The sequence below is a fragment of the Chiloscyllium punctatum genome, chromosome 45, assembly GCF_047496795.1.
Source record: "Chiloscyllium punctatum isolate Juve2018m chromosome 45, sChiPun1.3, whole genome shotgun sequence".
NCBI classification, from domain to species: Eukaryota; Metazoa; Chordata; class Chondrichthyes; order Orectolobiformes; family Hemiscylliidae; genus Chiloscyllium; species Chiloscyllium punctatum.
The window spans coordinates 25,948,426-25,965,437 of NC_092783.1; the positions used below are offsets into that span (position 1 = coordinate 25,948,426).

At 49.3% G+C, this 17,012-nt stretch overlaps 1 protein-coding gene across 4 annotated transcripts in view; it reads left to right on the forward strand.

The window, feature by feature from the left end:
* Positions 1-17,012, forward strand: part of LOC140467244 (uncharacterized) — a 66,653-nt gene that overhangs the window by 10,261 nt on the left and 39,380 nt on the right. The window contains exon 1 of one of the 4 annotated variants that reach the window (XM_072563480.1): positions 4,900-5,005. The exons of 1 other annotated variant lie outside the window; for it this stretch is intronic. Coding sequence is in view for 1 of the 3 variants with exons in the window: in XM_072563478.1 (XP_072419579.1) it covers positions 5,247-5,251 (5 nt within the window). In the remaining 2 variants the exon portion in view is untranslated. Of the gene's footprint in view, positions 1-4,899; positions 5,006-5,231; positions 5,252-6,005; positions 6,404-17,012 lie in introns of those variants that run through there. 2 more of the 4 variants (XM_072563478.1, XM_072563479.1) reach the window with 2 other exon arrangements.

Sequence of the window (17,012 nt, forward strand, 5' to 3'; positions counted from 1 at the left end):
CCCCCACACTCTTCCCCCCCCTCCCCCCACACTCTTCCCCCCCCTCCCCCCACACTCTTCCCCCCTTCCCCCGACACTCTTCCCCCCCATCCCCCCACACTCTTCCCCCGACACCCTTCCCCCTTCCCCCACACACTTCCCCCCTTCCCCCCACACTCTTCCCCCCCTTCCCCCCACACTCTCCCCCCTTCCCCCCACACTCTTCCCCCCCTTCCCCCCACACTCTTCCCCCCTTCCCCCCACACTCTTCCCCCCTTCCCCCCACACTCTCCCCCCTTCCCCCCACACTCTTCCCCCCCTTCCCCCCACACTCTCCCCCCCTTCCCCCCCACACTCTTCCCCCCTTTCCCCCACACTCTTCCCCCCTTTCCCCCACACTCTTCCCCCCTTTCCCCCACACTCTCCCCCCTCTTCCCCCCACACTTTCCCCTCCCTTGCCCCCACACTCTCCCCCTTCCCCCGCCACTCTTCCCCCCTTCCCCCCACACTCTTCCCCATTCCCCCCACACTCTTCCCCCCCCTTCCCCCCACACTCTTCCCCCCCCTTCCCCCCACACTCTTCCCCCCCTTCCCCCCACACTCTCCCCCCTTCCCCCCACACTCTCCCCCCTTCCCCCCTTCCCCCCACACTCTTCCCCCCATCCCCCCACACTCTTCCCCCCATCCCCCCACACTCTTCCCCCCCTTCCCCCCACACTCTTCCCCCCATCCCCCCACACTCTTCCCCCCCTTCCCCCCACACTCTTCCCCCCCTTCCCCCCACACTCTTCCCCCCTTCCCCCCACACTTCCCCCCTTCCCCCCTTCCCCCCACACTTCCCCCCTTCCCCCCACACTCTTCCCCCCACACTCTTCCCCCCTTCCCCCGACACCCTTCCCCCTTTCCCCCACACACTTCCCCCCTTCCCCCCACACTCTTCCCCCCCTCCCTTCCCCCTTTCCCCCACACACGTTTTCCCTTCCCCCCACACTCTTCCCCCCTTCCCCCCACACTCTTCCCCCCTTCCCCCCACACTCTTCCCCCCCTTCCCCCCACACTCTTCCCCCCCTTCCCCCCACACTCTTCCCCCCCTTCCCCCCACACTCTTCCCCCCCTTCCCCCCACACTCTTCCCCCCCTTCCCCCCACACTCTTCCCCCCCTTCCCCCCACACTCTTCCCCCCCTTCCCCCCACACTCTTCCCCCCCTTCCCCCCACACTCTTCCCCCCTTCCCCCCACACTCTTCCCCCCTTCCCCCACACCCTTCCCCCTTTCCCCCACACTCTTCCCCCCCTTCCCCCCACACTCTTCCCCCCTTCCCCCCACACTCTTCCCCCCTTCCCCCCATCCCCCCACACTCTTCCCCCCTTCCCCCCACAGACTTCCCCCTCTTCCCCCCACAGTCTTCCCCCTTCCCCCCACACTCTTCCCCCCCTTCCCCCCACACTCGTCCACCCCCTTCCCCCCACACTCTTCCCCCCCTTCCCCCCCACACTCTTCCCCCCACACTCTTCCCCCCCTTCCCCCCACACTCTTCCCCCCCTTCCCCCCACACTCTTCCCCCGACACCCTTCCCCCTTTCCCCCACACACTTCCCCCCTTCCCCCCACACTCTTCCCCCCTTCCCCCCACACTCTTCCCCCCGTACTCTTCCCCCCTTCCCCCCACACTCTTCCCCCCCTTCCCCCCGCACTCTTCCCCTCCTTCCCCCCGCACTCTTCCCCCATTCCCCCCGCACTCTTCCCCCATTCCCCCCGCACTCTTCCTCCCCTTCCCCCCACACTCTTTCCCCCCTTCCCCCCCACACTCTTTCCCCCCTTCCCCCCCACACTCTTCCCCCCCTTCCCCCCCACACTCTTCCCCCCCTTCCCCCCACACTCTTCCCCCCCTTCCCCCCACACACTTCCCCCCCTTCCCCCCACACACTTCCCCCCACACTCTTCCCCCCCTTCCCCCCACACACTTCCCCCCACACTCTTCCCCCCCTTCCCCCCACACTCTTCCCCCCACTCTGCCCCCACCTTCCCCCCACACTCTTCCCCCCACTCTGCCCCCACCTTCCCCCCACTCTCTTCCCCCCCACCTTGCCCCTAATCTCTTCCCCCATCTTCCCCCCCACCTTGCCCCCACTCTTTATTCCCCACCTTCACTCTACTCACCCTCACCACCTCCCTCTCCCCATCCTTCCCCTCCACCCACTCTCTCTTCCTGCACACTCTCCCTCTACTTACCCTCACCCCACAACCGACATTCACCCCACAGACCCTCTATCCCTCCCGCACAGCCACGCTCCTCCACCCATTCACGCCCCTCCCCACGCCACCACACACCTTATACCCCCTCCCTGCACCTCATTCACTCCCCACTCACCCTGTTCCTGCCCCCCAACCCCCTCCTTGCCCCCTACCCACTCCTGCCCCCAACCCACTCCTGCCCCCTTACTCTCCTGCATCCCAGCCCCTCCTTCAACTCCCTCCTTCTCCTTCATCTCCTCTCTCTCCCTCCTTCTCCACCTTCCTTCCCCTCACAAGCTCTGCCTCCCCCTCATCCTAACTCAACCCCCCTCCCCCTCCCCCTCCAAACCCTCACCCTGCTCACCTTCTACGCTCTCTTGCGCACCCACACTCTACCGCCTCTACTCCACTTTGCCTCTCCCATTCCCATCCACTCCCTTCTCCCCCTCCTCCCCACTCCCCCAACCTCTCCATTCCCCTCCCTCATTCTCTCCTTTCCCATCTTCCACCCTTCACTTCCTCCCTCCTGTCCATTCCCCGTCCCATATTCCCCCCACCCCTTCCCCGTCCCATATTCCCCCCACCCCTTCCCCGTCCCATATTCCCCCCACCCCTTCCCCGTCCCATATTCCCCCCACCCCTTCCCCATCCCCATCCCATATTCCCCATCCCATATTCCCCATCCCATATTCCCCCCACCCCTTCCCCATCCCTTATTCCCCCCACCCCTTCCCCATCCCTTATTCCCCCCACCCCTTCCCCATCCCTTATTCCCCCCACCCCATATTAACACCACCCCTCTCCCATCCTCCCTCATCCCATATTAATGCCATCCCTTCCCCATCCTCCCTCTGCCCCCATCTCTTCCTCCCCCTCCCCATCCTCCCCCCCACCCCTTCACTATTCTTCCCCTCGCCACTTCCCCATTCTCCCCTTTGCGATCATATATCCGCCCCTTCCCCATCTATCTCAGCCCTTTCCCCATACTATCCCTCCACATTCTCTCACATCCTCCCCTCCACATATTCTCCCCGCCCCCTCCCCCTCCCCCTCCCCATCCTCCCCCACCCTCTCCCGCTTTCCCCCCATCATTCCCCCACCCTCTCCCGCTTTCCCCCATCATTCCCCCACCCTCTCCCGCTTTCCCCCCATCATTCCCCCACCCTCTCCCGCTTTCCCCCCATCATTCCCCCACCCTCTCCCACTTTCCCCCCATCATTCCCCCACCCTCTCCCACTTTCCCCCATCATTCCCCCACCCTCTCCCCCATCATTCCCCCACCCTCTCCCGCTTTCCCCCATCATTCCCCCCACCCTCTCCCGCTTTCCCCCCATCTTTCCCGCTTTCCCCCCATCTTTCCCGCTTTCCCCCCATCTTTCCCCCAATCTTTCCCCCACCCTCTCTCGCTTTCCCCCCATCTTTCCCCCACCCTCTCTCGCTTTCCCCCCACCCTCTCTCGCTTTCCCCCCATCATTCCCCCCACCCTCTCCCGCTTTCCCCCACCCTCTCCCGCTTTCCCCCACCCTCTCCCGCTTTCCCCCACCCTCTCCCACTTTCCCCCACCCTCTCCCACTTTCCCCCCATCTTCTCCCCGCTTCCCCCATCCTCTCCCCCCATCCTCTCCCACTTTCCCCCGATCCTCTCCCACTTTCCCCCATCCTCTCCTGATTTCCGACATTATTCCTCATCCTCTCCCGCTTCCCCCATCCTGTCCTGCCTCCCCCATCCTGTCCTGCCTCCCCCATCCTGTCCTGCCTTCCCCATCCTCTCCCGCTTTCCTCCCATCATATCCCTATCCTCTCCCGCTTTTCCCCATCATCTCCTGCCCTTGCCCCCCCACCCTGCACCATCATCCCCCGCTTCCCCCTGCCCTTTACCCTCTCCCATCCTCAACTATCCCCCGTCCCCCAACCATCCCTCCTCCCCCAACTATCCCTCCTCCCCCAACCATCCCTCTCTCCCCAATTCCTTCTCCCCCTCTCCCATTCTACCATCCTCTCTCCCCATTTCCCCCATCCTTGTCCCACCCACTCCCTATTCCACATCCCCACCCAACTCTCTCCAACCCCTGATTTCCCACTCCCCTTTTCACACACACTTTCCACCCACTGATACCTCCCTTTACTCTCCACATTCCCCTCTTCACCCATATCCCAGCCCCCCTCAGCCTGGAGCAGGCGGATGAAGTGTGTTTTGGTCGCTCCGCCCCAGACTCGAGGAGGATTGTGTCAGCCCATAGCCGGGGCTTCCTGCCGCCTGTGACGATGCGGCTCGACGTCTGGCGTCACGATGTAGGTCACTGCCATTGGTCCGATCTCGGAGCGCACGCCTCACCTCACCCGGGATGTCCCGGCTCGCGGCTGGCTCTGATTGGCGTAGCGGCCTTTCCTCTCTGGCCAATGGAGTGATACCTGGCTGCACAATCCCGGAAATGAGAGAAGCTCTGGGAGGAGGGATGGGGGTAGATCCGGGCTGGAGGGAGGGATCCTGACGTGGGGGGCGGGTGCTGAAGCAGGATGTCCCTGGCTTTGGTGGGCCAGGGAGAAGGAACATCCTTACTCTGAGGGTGGGGAGAAAGGATCCTCGGGGTGGCAGGGAGGATGGATCCTGGCGGAAGCAGTAGACAGGAGCTGCCCTGGGGACGGGGTGGGGGTGAGAGATTTCCTGTTGCTGAGAAGCCCGGCTCTGTGGCTTCTTTACCTCCAGCCTGCTGCCGCTTGATCTCGGGGCATTGCCTATAACCTGGCCACAAATTATTGCAGCATTTCGCTCCAATTGTGATCTAGTAGCAGGTCAGAAGGTAGTTACTTTCAATATAAGCCGCTACGAACAATGCAAGAAAATAGTCATAAAAACGATATGATACATGGTCGATGTTGGTGGCTTTATAAACTAGGTTTGTTGTAGATATCAAAACATTCACTCAAATCACGTTTTACTAGTTAAGCAGGAGTCTATGTTTCATTTGTAGTTTCATATTTCGCATGGACTACAGGATACAAGGCATTTGTAGCTCTGTCTTAGTGAGTGTTAATGAGGTATGATCGATCAGCTTACACCCTAAGCTTAAAGTGATATACATCTTTTGTACCTTTTTTTTCTGGTTTGACTGCATTAAGACATTTTCTGTAGAAAGACATATACAACAGGGGAATCTTGACTGCCTTACTGCAAGCTCCTGTTGAGAGACACATCCTACGAAATGTATTTTGACACGAGAAAAGACGCGATTTAATCGCTTATGGTAATGGTTATCATCACTGTAGTTTAGGTCAGTTAATCGCCACAGAAATCATTTAATAGAATGTATTGGTTTTGAGGGTAGAGGTGAGTGTAAGACTTGTGATACTCCCATCGGTTTGAAGTCAATATCAGCAGTAAATGCCTTACGCACTGAGAACAAAGGCCTGTCATTTGAATCCATTGCTCGCCACTCGGCAACGGCGTTTCGGGAAAGGTGGAAACCGAGGTTTTATATCCAGTACTGAGCAGTATTTGGATCCCTCGCCTATCGTGACTAGGGCAACGGTTACACTAAACTGCAGCTACCTGTGCTAAAACAAATGCGAAATCCTACCGAAACGTCCCAATATTTCATCAGGCACGCCCCCTCTCCCGATACAACGCGCACCGTAGTTTAAAAAAAAGCAACACTTATTAAAAACCGAGGCGAATTGATGAACCTTTAGAGCAGTCGATTCGTTTATAATCTCACCGGTAAAGTGCAGATGTAACGTTAGAACGTGTGAAGGGAATGCAGCCCTCCTTGTCCAAGACTTGCCCCGGATGGAGGCGGAAGTTCCGGATCCAGTGCCTGATCTTTCCTCCACCGCCCCCCTTTTTGCTCCTCAATCCCAGAGGATCAAAGGATCCATCTCGGATTTCATAGATTCAAAACGGACTTTTTTATATGAATGCAATGTGCTGATTGGCTCAGTTCAATTTTATTAGAGATTTTGGGGGTTTGGGGTGGTCGATGCTGCGAATTCCCAGTATCTGGATTGAGGTGTTGGGAAGAACCATATGTTGACAGCTCCTTCAGTGCCCACCGGACCTGCCCTGACTTCCCGTTTCATGGCGAGCTGTCTTGTTGATAACTGCAACGAGTTTTCTGGCTGAATTCCAAACCATGGGCTGAATCAGATTCGGGATTGCCAGGAGACACTGCCCAGCTGGAGAACGCAGTCGCGGTTAGTTGTTCCTTGAGTAGTGACCTAGCGGGTTTAAATAAACTCCAGCGTGAACCCAGAATTTGGGATAGATATTATTCAGGGGTTCTAGTGGCTCGGTTGATGTGAGCTTTACTTTCAGTTTGAAAGAGCAGCGAATACGACAGAGGAAGTGCCTGTAGCTCCCGATATGCCTCATCAAATGTGTTTGACCTATTTTTTCCTAATCAACCTGTCCACAGATGTTATTACACAGGGGTAGCGCAATGGCTCAGTGATCGGCACTGCTGCCTCACAGCGCTAGCGACCCGAGTTCGATTCCCGCCTCGGGCGACTGTCTGCGTGGAGTTTGCAGGTTCTCCCCGTGTCTGCGTGTTTCCTCTGGGTGCTCCAGTTTCCTCCCACAGGTGATTTGGCCATGCTCACTTGCATGGTGTTAGTGTTATAGTGTTAGTCAGGGGTAAATATAGGGTAGGGGAATGGGACTGGGTGGGTTGCTCTTTGGAGGGTCGGTGTGGACTTGTTGGGCCGAAGAGCCTGTTTCCATACTGTAGGGAATCTAACCTAATTTAGTCTCTGGAGCAGATGGAATTTGACCCAGACTTCCTGGTCTAGGGGTAAGGACACTACAACTGTGCCACAAGAGGGTCTTTTTGATCCTGGACCTTGTTCTGCGCTTTTCTTTTTTTCGTGCTGACACTTATTTTCCACTTTGGTATATATTTAAGGGAGGCACCTGTGTGGGCAGTTTCAGTTGTGTTGCTGCTGTCTCACTCATGGTTTTGCCATTCCAAGTTGAATTAATTCAGATTTGAAAAAGTTAATTGGGTCACAGCGGGTTCAGACACAGGAGTTTACAAGTTGCCTTTCCCACGGCAATTGTCCAAACACACTTTGCCAAGAGTTTGAGTAATAGGTGTAGTGCCTGCATAAAACAAAAATTAGCTCCTTTCCTATGAATGCCTGTTAAGTCTTCACATGTGCACAGGGTATAACACTTTGGTTGCTATCATTTAGTTTGCTGTGCACTATGTTGGAGGTGTATATGTGGGAAAAGTATTTTATAAATCGATCATATAACAGGAAACTCTGTGCTGTATAAATCTTTCGCAATTCATAGAGAAGACTACTTTTAGTGACTGGGCCTGAAAGACTTGGTGTATGATGTAGCACACTCAGGCCTTTCCCCTTTGATGCCTCTTTTAAAAACCCACCTTTTCCAGAAATGTTATGACACACAGCAGTGGAGGATGGGACATTTTGGTTCACATTGCCACTGTGTCTCATCGGTTGTTCTAATAAGTCTATCCAATTCGCCCTCTCCTGCACACATTTGCTGCTTCAGTATAAATTGAGTTACCTTTGGAAAATCACTACCAACAGTGCTTTCATCAGCCTATTTAACAGTGAATTCTAGATCATCACATCTCTGCCGAAACCTTGGATAAAAGCAAATTACTGGAATCTGAAACCAAAAGATTTGACAAAGGGTCAGTTAGACTCGAAACGTCAGCTCTTTTCTCTCCTTACAGATGCTGCCAGACCTGCTGGGATTTTCCAGCATTTTCTCTTTTGGTTTCTGCCTGAACCTTTCTCCTTTATTCAGTCACTGGAGTTCTTGAATCCTATTGTCTCTGCTTATTGTCCTGAAGAAGGGCTCATGTCCGAAACGTCGATTCTTCTGCTCCTTGGATGCTGCCTGACCTGCTGCGCTTTTCCAGCAACACATTTTCAGCTCTGCTTATTGACCCTCTGCCATTGGAAACTGATTTTGATACAGCAAATCAGGTGAGACATTCATGATTTTGAACACCTCAAAAATGTCTCTGATTTAAGGGAACAATCCCATTGCCTCCAGAAATCTGGGCTCTCAGATTTCTCTATACCCTCCTTGGACTAAATCAATATCCTTTCTGGACCCTCTAGCCTAGATGTACTCCTAAAGACCTCCTGCTGAGGCCCAACCTGTGATTTATCAAACGTTAGTGTCAATTTCTTGCATTTACGTTTCACTTTTAAAAAACACATTACGATATAAAACAAAAACCGAAATTACTGCAGAAGCTCAGGTCTGGCAGCACCTTTGGAGAGAAATCTGAATTAACGTTTCCAGTTGAGTGACCCGTCCTCAGAACTGATATAATATGGTTTTACAATAGTCTTCCAACCTTCTACTTCCACCTTTTGAGTAAGTGTGTATGTGTAGCCTCTGTTCTTGCAACCCTTTTGTATTGGTGGCATTTCATTCATAATTCCTCCCCTTCTAGCTATCATCATACTTATCTATATTAAATTTCATCTACCTCGTGTCTGCATTTTGTACAAATGCTGAAAGTAGGCCCAACTGCTGAACATTGATTTATAAGACAAATAACGCTAATTCTCAAACTGACTCCTGCAATAGGCCATGCATTACTGCCCTGCAGTCTGAAAAACAATGGTCAATGTTACTCTGTTTTCTGTCTCTTGGTTAGTTTCGTTGCCATATTCCTACTGTCCCTTTGGTTGACATGTTCAATTCTTTTATGCTTTTCAGACTTGAAAGCCACTTCTCAGCATTTGGTCATCTTTTAGATGACAATAGTTGGAATGTTTTCGAGGAACTAGCAGACAGGGAAACCACTAGGGGGAGACAGTGACATTGTGCTAATGATATTGGCAAATGATCGAGGCTCAAGATATTGGTTCAAATCCCACTTTGGATGCTGACAGATCATAAATTCATTGCAATCTGGAATTGAAAGTTGCCCTCAGTGATGTTGCGGCAAATACCACTTTTAGCCAGGCATAAGTAAAGATGAAATGGATAAAGATAATTAGTTTCTTACAGTTTGGTGAAAGATTCAGACTTCTAATTTGTTTTCTGTTGTTCTCTGCCAGTAGAAAGAAAAACAGAGTTAACATTAAATCCAATATGACTCATCATTTTAACTCTAACTCTATGGTCTCAAAATATTAACTCTGTTTCTCTCTCTCTCCCACAGATGCTGACTTTCTTCAGCACTTTCTGTTTTTACTTCAGATTTTCAGCATCTGCCTACTTTGCTTTTCATAGAATCATACATTATAGAACAGGCCTTTGGCCTATCGAGTCTGTCCTGCTGAAATGACACTAAATCTAAACTAGCACTTGGCCCATAGCCTAAATGTTGTGATATTTCAAGTGACCATCCAAGTACTATTTAAAGGCTGAGGTAACTCGATTCCATTGCCCTCCCCAAGCAGTGCAGTGCATTCTGGATCCCCATCAATCTCCGGGTGAAAACACATTTTTCTTTAATTTCCCACTAAACATCCTGCCTTTCACTTTAAAAGTGTACCCCCTTGTTATCGATCCTTCAACAAAAGGGAACAGCTGTTTTCTATCCAACCTGCCCATGCCCCTCATAATCTTATACACCTCTATCAGGTCCCACCTCAATCTTATGTAAGCCTTATTTTCATATGATCTGATCTATTTGCTTACTTAGTGGGACTCTTTTTATATTAATAATTAGATGTGCTTTACCATGAGTCATAGTTTATTATTGTTGAAACACAAAATAGGTATATGTACAATGTTACAATAATATGTAATATTCCAAGTAACCTTACTGTTCTTAAATGTCTATGCTCACACACTAGTTTTAAATCTGCTTTGGGAGCACAAGATGTGAGAAAGTGTATACTGACCTGATTACAGCTGGTCAAACTGGAGTTGAGGCTGTCGTTCCTGCTGTCAAAGTTCCTGCTTTTGGTTAAAGACAAAAAAGTTGCAGATGCTGGAATCTGGCATCTTGAGTTTTAACCCTTCTTCTAGTGGTGAAGTCATACCCAAAACCTTGACTTCTCCACCTCCTGATGCTGCCTGGCTTGTTGTGTTCTTCCAGCCTCCCGTTTGTCTACTTCCTGCTTCTTGGTCTTGATGTTCTCTGGAGGTTGTATCAGACACCTTTGAGTTGAGTGGCTTCTTTTAACTCGTTATCTGAGTAATTTCCAAGTTTGGTGACTTAGCAGCAGTTTGATGTAACAGTGTAGGTAACATAATTTAAACTGAGTTACTATCTCAGAAAGGGTGTTACAAAAGACAGTACTGGATATTATAGTGTCCCCTATTGATTGAGCTGATCACAGGAGCCAAGCTGTCTCAAAAACAGTTCCCTGAAAGTCAGATGTATTGTTCCAACTGAAACCCTGTAGCAGCATCTCATCAACAATCCATCCACTAATCAAACAAGTTGAATGGCTTGTATATCTGTCTGGCTTGATTCAGTTTGATAGTGAATGTTGCAAGCTTCCTGGCTTAATATCTCATTACTTCTGTCTCATTGACAGCTATGCAAACAAGGTAACTGCTGTGCAGTGTGGCCTGATCCCTGTTCAGTTGGCCAGTTTTCCCAGCATACCCTTCAGTTGCTTCCAGTGTCTCAAAATAGCTGTTATTTTATTTTAAAGTGACATTCCACTACCTACATGTCTCTGCTCCAAAAGAAAACCTAAGCTTGTGTTGCCTCTCTTCATAGCTAAAGCAATCCATCCCAAGAAACATACTGGTAATCTCTGTTGCACCCCCTCCAGTGCAGCCACATCCTTATTATAGTGCAGTGACCAGAACTGCGCACAGTATTCCAGCTATGGCTTAACCACAGTTCTGTACAGCTCCAACATAATCTCAATGCTTTTTATAATCTATGCCTTCACTGATAAAGGTAAGTGTGTTATATGCCTTCTTCACTACCCTTTTAACCTGTCCTGCTGTCTTCAGGGAGCTGTGGACAAACACCCCAAGATTCCTCTTTTTTTTTATTCATTTACTGGATGTGGGCATCACTGGCTAGGCCAACATTCATTGCTCGTCCCTAATTGACCAGAAGGCATTTGAAAGGGCAACCACATTGTTTTGGGTCTGGAGTCACATGTGGCACAGTCCAGGTGAGAATGGCAGATTTCCTTCCCTGAAGGGCATTAGTGAACCAGATTTTTCCAACAATCGACAATGGTTGCATGGTCATTAGTAGATTCTTCATTCCAGATGTTTTTCTAATCGAATAAAAATTCCACCATCCACTGTGGCAGGATTTGAACCAAGGTCCGCAGAACATAGAACAGCACAGGCCCTTTGGCCCATGATATTGTGCCGAGCATTTATCTTAATGTAAGATCAACCTAACCTACACACCCCTCAATTTACTGCCATACATGTGCTTTCTCAGCAGTAGCTTAAATGTCCCTAATGTCTCTGACTCTATTACCACTGCTGGCAGTGCATTGCACGCACCCACCACTCTCTCCCCTATATCTTCTTTCAATCACCTTAAAATTATGGCCCCTTGTGACAGCCATTTGTGCCCTCGAGAAAAGTCTCTGGCCTGTCATTACCTTGTACACCTCTCTTTCTTCCTTCTCTCCAGTGTGAAAAGCCCAAGCTCACTCAACCTTTCTTCATAATACATGCCCTTCAATCCAGGCAGCATCCTGGTAAATCTCCTCTGCACCCTCTCTAAAGTATCTACATCCTTCCTGTAATGAGGCGACCAAAACCGGACACAATATTCCAAGTGTGGTCTCACCAGGGTTTTATAGAGCTGCAGCAAAATCTTGCGGCTCTTAGACTCAATCCTCCTTTTAACAAAAGCCAAAACACCTTATGCCTTCTTAACAACCCCATCAACTTTGGCAACTTTGAAGGATCTACATACGTGGACACCAAGATCCTGCTGTCCCTCCACACTGCCAAAAATTCTGTCTTTAACCCTGCATTCAGCATTCAAATTCGACCTTCCCAAATGAATAATTTGCATTTGTCCAGGTTGAACTCCATCTGCCACTTCTCAGCCCAGCTCTGTATCCTGTTAATGTCTTGTAACCTGCAACAGCCCTAGACACTATCTACAACACCACCAACCTTTGTGTCGTCAGCAAACTTACCAACCCACCCTTCCACTTCTTCATCCAAGTCATTTATAAAAACTACAAAGAGCAGAGGCCCAAGAACAGATCCCTGCAGGACACCACTGGTCACTGACCTCCAGGCGGAAAACTTTCCATCCACTACCACTTGCTGTCTTCTTTCAGCCAGCCAATTCTGTATCCAGACAGCCACATTTCCCTGTATCCCATACCTCCTAACTTTCTGAATGAGCCTACCATGGGGAACCTTATCAAATGCCTTCTGAAATCCATATACACCACATCCACTGCTCGACCTTCATCAACGTGTCTCGTCACATCCTCAAAGAACTCTATAAGGCTTGTGAGGCATGACCTGCCCCTCACAAAGCCATGCTGACTATCGCTAATCAAACTATGTTTTTCCAAATCGTCATTAATCCTATCTCTCAGAATCCTTTCCAGTACCTTGCTTACCACAGACGTAAGACTGACTGGTCTGTAATTCCCAGGGATTTCCCTATTCCCTTTCTTGAACAGTGGAACAACATTCGCCTCTCTCCAATCATCCAGTTCTACTCCCGTGGAGAGTGAGGATGCAAAGATCATTGCCAGAGGCACAGCAGTCTCATTCCTCATTTCCCGTAGTAACCTTGGATATATCTGGTCTGGCCCTGGGGTCTTATTTAGCTCGATGCTTCCCAGAATTTACAGCACACCCACTTCCTTAATATCAGTCTGTTGAAGCCTATTAACCCCGTCCATAGTGTTCTCACTATCCACAAGGTCCCTCTCTCTAGTGAATACTGAAGCAAAAAAAACACATTTAGGGCCTCCCCTATCCCTGTTCAGACTCCAGGCACAAGTTCCCTCCACTATCCCTGATCAGCCCTCTCCTCTCTCTGATCATTCTCTTATTCCTCACATACGTATAGAATGCCTTTGGGTTTTTCCTAATCCTTCCCACCAAGGCTTTTTCGTGCCCTCTCCTTGCTCTCCTCAGTCTATTTTTGAGTTATTTTCTAGATACCTTGCAATCCTCTCAAGCTGTGCCAGATCCTTGCTTCCTCAACCTTAAGATCGACAGCATGGAAGTAGACCCTTTGGTCCAACTCGTTCATGCCGATCAGATATCCCAACCTCATCTAGTCCCATTTGCCAGCACTTGGCCCATATCTCTCTAAACCTTCCCTATTCATATACCTATCCAGATGCCTTTTAAATGTTGCTATTTTATCAGCCTCCACCACATCCTTTGGCAGCTAATTCCATACATGCACCACCCATGTGAAAAAGTTGCCCCTTATGTCCCATTTATATCTTTCCCCTCTCATCCTAAACCTATGCCCTCTAGTTCTGGACTCTCCCATCCCAGGGAAAAGACTTTGTCTAGTATGATTTTATAAACCTCTATGAGGTCACCCCTCAGCCTCCGATGCTCCAGGGAAAACATCCCCAGCTTATTCATCCTCTCCCTATCGTTCAAATCCTCCAACCCTGGCAACATCGCTGTAAATCTTTTCTGAACTCTTTCAGGTTTCACAAGGTGTACAAGGTAATGACAGGCCAGAGACTTTTCTCGAGGGCACAAATGGCTGTCTCCAATATGAAGGAGACGAGAATTGCATGCAATATTCCAACAGTGGCCTAACCAATGTCCTGTACAGCTGCAACATGACCTCCCAACTCCTGTACTCAATACTCTGACCAATAAAGAAAAGCATACCAAACGCCTTCTTCACTATCCTGTCTACCTGCGACTCCACTTGCAAGGAGCTATGAACCTGCACTCCAAGGTCTCTTTGTTCAGCAGCACTCCCCAGGAACTTACCATTAAGTGTATAAGTCCTGCTCTGATTTGCTTTTCCAAAATGCAGCACCTCACATTCATCTAAATTAAACTCCATCTGCCACTTCTCATCCCATTGGCCCATCTGATCAGGATCCTGTTGTAATCTGAGGTAACCACTACACCTCTGATTTAGGTGTCATCTGCACACTTACTAACTATACCTCCTATGTTTACATCCAGATCATTTGAAGAAAAATAGTGGACCCAGCACTGATCCTTGTGGCACTCCTTTGGTCACAGGCCTCCAGTCTGAGAAGCAGTCCTCCACCACCACCCTCTGTCTTCTACCTGACGAGAAGCTCCTCTTCTCTAGTCAACCAAGACTCCTTCACCTCACCCTTCCTTGCCTGTCTCAGTGGGACAAAGTTATCCAACACTTGTAACAAATGGTTTTAAACAGCCTCCATGTTTCTGTTGTGCATTTCCTGTGGAACAATTGTTCCCAATTTATACTCCACAGAAATTATACTGCTATTAGACATGAGCTGTGGAGTATAAATTGGGAACAATTGTTCTACGGGAAATGCGCCATTTCCCCTCCCCCAATTAAATACCTTCCCATACTGTCTGTTCTGATCCCTCTCCATGGCTTTGATGAAGGTGAAGCAGTTGTAGTCACTGTCACTGAAATGCTCTCCCACCGAGAGATCTAACACTTGGCCTGGTTCATTGACTAGCACCAAATTCAATGTGGCCTCACCCCAGTCGGTCTATCTACATAATAAGTCAGGAATCCTCCTGGACACACCTGACAAAATCAGCTCCATCCAGACCAACTGTACTAAGGAGGTTCCAATCAGTATTGGGGAAGTTGAAGGCACCTTTAATGACAACTCTGTTACATCTGCACCATTCCAAGATCCACTGTCCAATCTGTCCTTCCATCTCTCTGCTGCTATTGGGGGGTCTACAGAAAACTTACTCCTCAACCACCTCCTTTTCTGTAGCTATGAATTACTAAAAGATCTAAACTCTGGAAAATCCAGCAACTATTCCTCCCCCTGTGAAATCTATACCTCCATTATGGCCACAACATCGTAGTTCCAAGTACTGATCCACGCTGTAAGTTCATCACTTATTACTGACACTCCTTGCATTGAAACAGACACACTTTAACCAATCCCTTTGCCGATCACCAGTGTATCCTTCCTGACAGACTCTCTGCATTCTATTTCTGCCCGTTCACAACTCATTGGGTGAGTTTCTGGATTAATAGACTAGCAATAAGGAGACCATTGCCTCCTCTCAAAGGTCCCTCAGAGCTTTCTAGTGTCCTGTTGTTTATTGTGTACTCCCTTGTCTTTTACTCTGGAAGAAGTAACATCACCTCACATTTAGGGTTAAATTTCATTTGGCCACCTGACGCCTTCCTCCACCACCATCCTGCAAATCTTCCTGTTAATCTTCATGCTTTTGTGTTAGATCACCTCTGTACTTATTGCTTCTCCAATCTTGTGATAGTTGTGGCCTACTACTTCAGTTTCATTTTTGAACTCCAGCTTTGGCTTCTCCTCCTTTTCCCCTCATTGGAATAATTTACCATAAGCTCTTCAAAGGCCTCTTGTTGCTCTGCACATCTGGTTACAATTATGTCTGACCGCACCTGTTTATAGAAAGTTACAACTATTTGCCTGAAAAGAAAAAGACTTGCATTTCCTGACCCCAATGTCCCAAATACCTTATAGAAAATCTGGTCCATCATAGGGAACATGCAACTGATTTCCACACAGTTAACTCCCATAAATAACAATATGATCATGGCTCGACAATAAATCCCCTGCTCCTTTTCAGAATATCACCATAAGCACTTCTGTATCCACCAAGGGGACCCTGATTTAATATTTCATTCAAAACACATCACCTGAGACAGTGCAGCAGTCCCTTAGAACTACATTCGTGTCAACCTGGATTATTTGTTTTGTGATCAAGTCTCTATAATGATGCTACCAACTGAGCTCTGACTGACATATCTTGTCTCTCTTGGACCATTTGCCTTAAAGCTTCAACAAGTATTCTACCACCAAGTTGATCCAATGCTTTTTGCTGAAAATTGTGTGCGTGTAGTCTGGCCACTTGTTTTTAGTTGTAATTGAAGCTGGAACAGACAGCAAAAGCTGTTTGTTTGAATGATATAAAATACATGGAAAAATCAAGGAAGGAGAATATGAGCACTGGGTTTAAATTTGTACAGCTAATGAGGAAGCACTTTATTACAGTTTAAATATGATTTCTGGTTGATGACACTGGATGAAACTAACCATTTGCATTTTTTTTTAAGTTCATTCATGGAATGTAGGTATTCTGGCTAAGCAAGCGTTTATTTCCCATCCCCACTTGTTTTTGAGGTGGTGGGGGTGAGCTGTCTTTTTGAACCACTAAAGTCCATTTGTGCATCTACCTTCACCAATGTTGTTAGTGAGGTTGTTACAGGATTTTGACCAACGCTGAGTGAAGTGATACATTTGCAAGTCAGGATGGTGAGTGGCAAGTGGCTTGGAGGGGAACGTACAGGTGGTGGTGTTCCCATGTATCTCTTGCCGTTGTCCTTCTAGCTGATAGTTGAGGCTGGAAGGTGCTGGCTAAGAAACCTTGGTGAATATCTGCAGTGCATCCTGCAGGCAGTACACCTGCTGCTTATGACTGTCGATGTTGGAGGAACATAGTAGGCCACAACTATCACAAGATTGGAGAAGCAATAAGTACAGAGGTGATCTAACACAAATGAGCTGCTTTATCCAGCTTCTTGAATGTTGTTGGAGCTACACTTATCCAAACAAGTAGGGAGTATTCCATTGCATTCTTTGGGGAGTCAGGAGGTGAGTTACACACTGCAGGACTTCGAGCCTCTCTCCTGCTCTTATAGACATGGTATTTATATGGTTTGCCCAGTTCAGCTTCTGATAATTGATA